The following is an 8,222-nucleotide window of genomic DNA, read 5'->3' on the forward strand; positions in this document are numbered from 1 at the left end:
TATGCAGTAAATACGGAACAGCAAAATCAAAATACTGACTTTAAAGAATAGTTTTTATTGCTGTACTGATTGTCCCATGGGAACAGTAGTTTAATAGTCTATACCTTCTGTTACATTAATGCAAGGGAACATATCTGACAACTGTATTGACTGAAGTGTTTTACCTTGGGAAAACCAGCGTTTTTTAGGCTTGGACGATTTCATTTTTTTGGTCTGTTAACTGTCTGTCTTATTACTATAAAACTCTTAAAGAATTTTTAAGATCTTACTGCACCAGCAACCAATGATTAAAACATCAACTTTATACAAGTTTGTACCAAATGTTACTACAACATGCTGTGGAACTACATGTGTACACTGAAAGCAAGCAGTATTATTTTTGAGCTTTTAGTCTAGGAATAGAGTTTAAAGATTAATTTGTGACTTGACCCTTGCACTTAAATGGTAAGTGGCTTTGTATTTGAATCCAATATTTGCTCAAATGTCTCTCTTGTACTGCTTGTTAATTTTCAACATAATTTGCTTTGCTTCTCCCACATTCTCTTTTGGTCTATTTTCGTTTCATGCAGAATTCTTGTTTGCTATTGTTGTGTTTCATAGCCTTTTACATGAAAATGTATACATGTCTTATTTCAAAAGTGCTTTTAACTTAATTGAAATGATGTGTGACCTTGGTTTGTTGCTTTTTTATACCATTTCATTTGTAGATGTCAGTAATCAAATTGATCATTTACAATGTCATCAGCACTACTGAGTTAAACAACAACAAATAAGCCTAAGTTTCAGCTTCTCTGCTTTAAGTGACCATTCTAAAATTTTGTTTCCAAGAGGATACACTTCTAAATTTATTTCCATAAATGTGGTGTTAGATGCTTTCTAAACTAGTGATACCCTGTTTATAAATCTTATGGAAGATGTGTTGCTATCCTAGAGTATTGTACTTAAGCCTTGTTACAGTGTTAGTTTTTCCTTTTTCTAGTACTGTCTTGGCTGCTTTTGAAATGTTTTGAAGTAGTGATTAAACTTATATTTTGTGATTATTTTTTTCTTGTTTTTTAGTATTTGCATCCTTTCTGCTATACAGGAGGCATGTTTTAAAGTGATTCAGTTCACTAGAACCAGCATTGCTTTGCAATCTGTCTGCTACCAAGGAGCTTTGTTCTGAATGTTACAGCATGCATTCTGCTGTTTACATCATCTTGTATAGTTCATATGAACTTAGTTATTAACATAGTTTGCTATAGACAAGCCAGCTAGAAATGCTGTAATGCACTCCCTGCAGTGTGGTACACTAAAATGTCTTCAGTGCAATAATTGTGTTATTCAGCCAACAAGTCATGTATTTATAGCACAAAATGTAGTAATGTTCTTGAGACAGCTGTAGAAAATGAAAGTTTTCTGTTCATGTTATTTGTTAATATGTGGTAAAGGGTAAAGCAACAAGAACTTAAACAGAGGCTTATCTGTTTTGACCAAATGCACTCTCTCAAGCAAATGACTTACTGGCTTGTGACCCTCTCAGTTTCAAATCACTTGTCACTACACAAAGAAGTGAAAATCATAGTAAGTTATTAAGTCTAGACTAGGGCAATGTGTTAAACTAACAAAATGACCTGTAAGAGGAGGAGACTTTGATATAGCTAAAATACTGCCTCTATCAGATAGTGTAAGAGAAGTTAGAAAGCTGGTACAAAAGCAGCTAACTTGACTTCCTGGCCAGAGTTCCAGATCTGGAACGTGATCTGGTCATGAAAATGATTAAGGGATTGGAGCACCTGTCATACAAGAGGCTGAGAGCTGTAATCGTTCAGCCTGGAGAAGAAAAAGCTGGGGAGGATCTTACCTTATGTACAAATACTGAGTGGGGGGCTATAAAGAAGATGGAGCAAGACTCTTCTCAGTGCTGCCCAGTGACAGAACAAGAGGCAGTGGGCACAAACTGGAATACAGGAAATTCTACTTAAACATTGTCATGGTTTAAGGCTGGGCCAGCTATTAAACCTGTGGCAGATGCTCTCTGTTAACCCTCCTCCCCCTGCCCAGAAGGGAAAGGGAAAAGGGAGAGAGACTTAGGGGTTAGAAAGTTAAAAGTTTTCATGAACTATAGTAATGAAAAACAGTATAATAATAATAATGGAAATAATTAAATATATACAAATATATACAAAACCAAGACTGAGCTCCCCCGATGAGGATCACATCACCATCAGCGCTGCAGGGCAGGCTCCGGGAAGGCCCAGGCTGGGCCCAGAGACGGTCGAGAGCTGGATTCAGGGATGCATGGATCGGGATCGGGGGCAGTAGGACAATGGAGAGAGTCCTCTTTGGACACCGGCCATAGCAGAAAGAGAACGAGACCCTCGTGATCCCCCCACTTTATACTGAGAATGACGTGTATGGGATGGAATACCTTCGTTGGTCAATTTTGGGTCACCTGTCCTGTCCGCTCCTCCCTGCAGATGCAACCCCCTTCGGCTCTTCACTCGTAAGCAGTGAGGAATTTAGCAGTGACCTTGGTTTCCCTCAGTAAGTACAGTAAGAGCCTTTCTGTATAACATCCCTACTGGTGCCTCAGTGATAACTATGAAGTTTGAGTGTTATCAGTCCTAGAAGCAGACACTGTCTGCAAAACATGCAGTTAGTTTCAGAAAGTGCAGTTACTTAGAAGAAACTTAGCCGAAAGGAAAAATCACTGAAAGGAAAATTGGTCTGTTTTAGGCCAAACCAGGACAAATGTAAAACATTTTAAACTCTAAGATTGGTCAAACACTGGCACAGGTTGCCCAGAGAGGTGGTGGAGTCTGCATCCTTGGAGATACACAAAACCTGACTGCATGTGACCCTCAGGTGCCTGCTGTAGTTGATTCTTTACACATCTCAAGAGGTCCCTTCCAACCATAACTACTTTGATTTTTATAATCTGCTACTCAACCTGCTTACTGCATGTGTGACCACCTCTAGCCTTAAACTTTTATTAATGCAAAAAGGCTCAATGCAAACCTGTTCACAGTCTGGCTTCTTACAATGTTGAGGGTTAAGAGTGCCCTCATAAAATGGAGAAAGCTTGTAAGGATTTGACTTGGAATTTGTGCTAAAAGCTCCTTGGCTTGAAGTGAAGTACAGTTTAAAAGTAGGAATATAAAATGGCGAGTGTGTTTATTTGTAGTGATAGATTGTGCTAAGTTTGTTTACCACCAAATTCTTCACTGGAAGATTACTGATGCAGTTATATACAGCATTGCTGAAAGCTTCCAGTTTAGAAGCAGCTTTTGTTTCTTGTATTTCAAGGATGCAAGCTAAATATATATTGATCAGCTGATGCTTGTGACCTTTAGTTTTTTCTTGAATGCTTCTTAAAACCACCAAAATAGCTACAAGGAGTTGTAGTATCAGGGCTTTCATGCCAGTCTCAAATTTCAAATCTTACAACCCCTACAACTTCATAAATGTAAACTTCTGAAACTGTTCTCTTGCCTGGAACCACAGTGCTCCCCTCTCCAGCCCTTAATTCTTTCCATTAATGGAGTCATGGAGGCAAAGGGGAGAAAGACGTAAGGTAAGAGGGGCAAGGGAGGGGGGAGGCAATAGCTGCCAGCCTAGTTATCTTCCCACCCCTGCATCCCCATGCTGCTAATGTGTTCTCAAGCCCATGCTTATGTAGGGGCAAGTATCAAATGGAGTGTTTAATTTCTGATGTCAGTCTGCAGTAAGATTATAGCTGCATTCTTCCAGCTCTTCTGCTTTCCCAGAAGCAGAATACAAGTTCGCATGTTCCTCTGTACCTTTAGCTATTACAGTAGGCCATCATGGGAGACAATGGCTGTATTTCCTATCACTGGGAATCTGAGCTAAGTATTTATACAATATATCTAAGCCAGGAAACTGCTACTGTAAAAACATCAAGGTTAAGATCAAATCCATACCACACTGGCAAAACATGAAAATTGAATCACTTTATTTGGACAGTGTTCAGCTGAGCAAACATAGTAAAATCCCAAGCAGTCATTTCTGGCATGTTTAAGTTCCTCACCAGCTTGTGGGGTCAATGTTTTTGAATGGTTGACGGTTCCAGAGATCTTGCAAACTTGTTGAAACTGCACTGATTTTGCAGGAGCCCATGTCCAATGCTTAGTATCAAACACAACTTAAACGAGTAGAACTGCATTAATACAGCCGTCATTTTCTGGATTGTTTGTTACTTGTGCATATTTCCCTAAAGAGAAAAGGGAATTAAATGTCTACAAAAGCCTGCAGTAGTTCATACAATAAATTAGCATTTTCTATGTTTGCAAGTTCAATCCACAAGTTTCTTTAAAAATGTAAGAAACTCCTGTTCCAAAACTGAAATGCATTTTGAAATCTAAATCTACCTTCTGCTAAGCTGCAAACTTAGGTTCTCAAAATATTTTATTCAGGCTGTTTTTTATAAATTGATCACTCACAGATTTAAAAAAACAAAACCAACTCATAGGTTCTGCTACAGTCCAAGTCAACCTCTCTCTTAAAAGTCAGCCTGATCCTATGAAGATACTTCAACACTGAACTTTCACGGAAATCATAATATGATTGTTCATAGTTCACATGGTTAGGTCTTTATAGATTTCTATCACTGCTTAATGTGAGACACAGGCAAGCAAGTTGAGTCTTTGTTCTGAACTTCATCTAATTTGATAGTGTGAATGGAAAGCCTAAGAATAAAACTTAAAACTTGCATTTTTAGAGTTGCCTAGCTTCTGCTACAGCCCAAACCTAGCATTCCACAGTGGATCAACTATGACAATTTATAGGAAGTGGTCTTAACGATACATCAGGCAATAAAGACTTAAAACTTTAAAAGTAGTTCTGCAGTATAGCTAGTTTAACTACTTACCCCAGATAACTTTGCCCCCTTGTGTCACAAGGCCAAGCTCACTCACGTTCACCTCAATGACGGTACCCTTGGTAATTACACCCAGTGTTGTATACAAAGGAGAAGAAGGATTCTTTTTTACACCAAGGATAGGTAGGCAAAAAGTAGCTTTAAGTTCAGGATGTGTCACATGTGCCTTCTTGAAACGTAAGCCCTGTTGTGTAAGGAGTGTTAGAAGAAGTTAGTGTTTGCTTTAAGCCCTCATGACTAATCTAGCTTAACGCTTTCAGCATTATGTCCGCAGCTTTATATGTTTTGAGAGACTGGGAAGCATGAAACAACCTAGAATATAGAATGCTATCTGCTTACTATAGAATGCCAGATTTGTTTAAAAACCTGATTTATGACAAGATAAAGCTTTACATTTATATTTTCAGGATGCTGATTTTTATCAGTAGTACAAGACTAATATGTGCTACCTCAGATGGCTGCTGTTCCAGGAAGAAATGAGGCGTTTATGGTAATACACTTAACAGTGCTACTGGTTTTTAAGACTAGAAATTTTTCCTTTATTCTTGTAAAAGTGAAAAACCTTTCACATACTGTAAAATGTTAAATACCCCTCTCTTATAGCACTTTCTATCTAGCAACCTGTGCTTCATAAAGGGTACTTTACCATAAAGTACCATAACCTTTTGTGTGTCAATAAAAATCTATCCAAGGCTTCTGTGTAATATGGCAGTCAAAATAGTACTGAGGGATGATCCAACATGCAGCCTGCCTAGTGGTTCCTCACAGGTTGATTCCTGTGAGGAAACAGGAACAGGTATTTATAGAAAAACTACACTGTCCTAGTGAATCTAATTGTTCCTCCTGTGCATGGCCCGGCTGCTAGAGCCCAGGCACTGTTCCCACAGCTGTGTAAGAAAAGGTCAGGCTGGAGGCACAGCGTTTCCCTTGCATATGGTCACAACTGTGCTTTGAGTTTACTTAAGCTGGATGGAGGGAGTTCTGGAGTCCTAGAACAGAGTTGGCTTCTGCAGCTGACAGAATCACAGCAGCTTGAAAAAGAAGCCTCCAACTTTAAAAGCTATTTAAAGTGCCTTTGCTAAAGACCTTCCCATGCTAATTTGACAGCTTCTAACTAAGTTACTGGCATCATCTGAGTTATGGGAGTAAACAGATTTCAATGCAGACTGTGACTGCAGGGGCATCTCCCCACCCGCAGGCTATTCTACGTTTAGATTTCTGCAAGGAAACAAACAGGAATGTTCTTACATGAGTAGTAATCAAGTGCAGTCTACTTGCCACAGGAACTCAGAGCAGTAAGTCAAAACAATTATTAAATGTTCCTTAAGGTTCAAGAACATTACCATTGGTCGAATGAATCGTTCGTATTTAGGAGGCTTCCTAGTAAAGCCATCTCCAACAAAACAAACTTTTGTAACCATTCTTTTCCAGGCCTTCTTCTTTCTCTTTCCTGTACGAATTACTTTCAAAACTTCTGTTTCTCCTTGTGCACGGACCTTTGGCACAGGAACTTCCCATTTCCCCTGGGAAGGGGAAAAAAAAAAGTCAATATGCTGCATTGCTAAATGAAAGGGGACAACCCAAGTGTAAAATAAAATTTCCCTAAAGAGCAGTGGTACACCATACTTTTTACACAACTCATAGCTACTTAATTTAATTAGCATTTAAAGTTATGAAAATCAAGATACTGCATATGCTTACTTTGTCCTAGACTGCTCAGTTACTCAAGGTTTCAGGTTTTGTACAGTATCAATTATTTAGACTTTGCTTGTAAGCTGTAAGTCACCTGAGCATCAGCAACACAAGTTATAGTGAGTATCTGAATTTTAATACAGTCACTTACGGCTTTTTCTTTTCTTTTCTGTTTGATCATGTTAGAGAGAACCTTAGCCCAGGCCTGGCCCTCTCTGTCCAGCAGGTATGCTGGTACAGCTCCTTTAGGTGTTTTTTCATCATTCTTTTTCTTTGTATTTCTCTTTTCATGCATTTTAATGCTGCAAGGAAACAAAACTGGTATTAAGAGAAAAAAAAAAGACTCATTTTTTTAGAGTCAACTCAAACTAGTTAACAAACCCGATAGCTTTACACGTATCAGAGGAAAATAACTGTCTACAGTTACAAAACAACAAAAACACCACCATCGTGGATAGATGTTAAGTTCATTAGCAATAAAGAATACTGTTAATAGCTTTGATTTAGATTTCTGAGCAACAGGGCAGAATTTCAGAAAAATGCTTTTGTTTATCTGTGCTTGATATTTTAACTTATCCTAGAAGGCAAGCCTCACGTTCTGCTCAAACACAGTGTACATTACTCTGTACTTTCTCTAGTAATACTGTTAAACAAAAATGCCTGCTGCCTCATGCTACACTAATACAGCAGTTGATGTAAAAGCCCTAAGTAAATGCATTCATATTTTTATCATAATTACATTAGTAACTGCTATTGCTAACTAGCACTTATCTTAAGGAATGCTTTAGGGGCAGAATTGTTATCATCCATTGAGAAGACAGGAAATCAGAAATGTCTTCACTGTGGCAAAGCCCACTTTCTCTTACCACCTGAGCGCTAGTTAAAAGTATAATGTATGATCCAAGTAATAAGCAGGTTTTTTTTTGTAACGATACTAATGTCTCATTCTTCTAACGTCAGGATGACTGGACGGCGTCAGGGAAGCGGCGGGTACTCACGTCTTCTTCATCTGTATCTTCTCCGCATGCCGCTGCTTGTGGTAGAGCTTGGCCTTCAGCCCGATCATCTTCTTGGCCTTCCGCGACCGCTCGTGAGCCTCGCGGCCCTCCTTCTTCCTCCTCTTCTCGTGGTAGTCCAGGCGGTACCCATACCGCTTGCGGTGCAGCTCGATGTACTCGTTCTGCGGCTGTGGGCACACGGCAGCGTGGTGAGCGACTACCGGCGGCGGAGGAGCGGGCGGACGGGGCCGGCGCTGCTCCCTCACCGAGGCCCGGCGCCGCCGGGACACGCGGCGGGGGCCCGAGGCGGCCGCGGCCCAACGGCGGCCCCCTCACCGCGCGGGGCCCGCTCGGCCGCCTTCGCCCCGTCGCCCCGATCCCGCCCCGCCGCCCCGATCCCACCCCGCCGCCCCGGCTCCCACCATGGCGGCGGCCCCGCGCTGCGCCGGCCCCTCCGCCCGGCAGCCTCCTCCGCAGCGAAAAGGGCGGGTAGTCCAGAAGGAGGCCCCGGCGGGAAACGCTCCCCCGCAGCGCTTTGGTTCCTCCTGGCGGAGAGGAGGCGGTCTGCGTCCCCCGAGCGCAGCGCGCCCACTTGGCGCGGCCCGGAGGAGGGAAAAGCGGAGCGGGAGAGGCCGGAGTAGCGCTTTCTGCTG

The 8,222-nt window shown here is 41.3% G+C and overlaps 1 protein-coding gene across 1 annotated transcript; it reads right to left on the reverse strand.

The window, feature by feature from the left end:
* Positions 1-3,938: 3,938 nt before the first annotated feature.
* NSA2 (NSA2 ribosome biogenesis factor) lies at positions 3,939-8,221 on the reverse strand. Its single transcript, XM_068422850.1, has 6 exons — positions 7,992-8,221; positions 7,570-7,757; positions 6,723-6,873; positions 6,223-6,402; positions 4,871-5,063; positions 3,939-4,213 (listed from the first exon to the last, which is right to left on the reverse strand). Exons 1-6 carry the CDS (start codon positions 7,992-7,994, stop codon positions 4,146-4,148), a joined length of 783 nt encoding a protein of 260 aa, XP_068278951.1. The 5' UTR covers positions 7,995-8,221; the 3' UTR covers positions 3,939-4,145.
* Between the last annotated feature and the right edge of the window lies 1 nt (position 8,222).

This window comes from Nyctibius grandis, chromosome Z, assembly GCF_013368605.1.
Source record: "Nyctibius grandis isolate bNycGra1 chromosome Z, bNycGra1.pri, whole genome shotgun sequence".
NCBI lineage: Eukaryota > Metazoa > Chordata > Aves > Nyctibiiformes > Nyctibiidae > Nyctibius > Nyctibius grandis.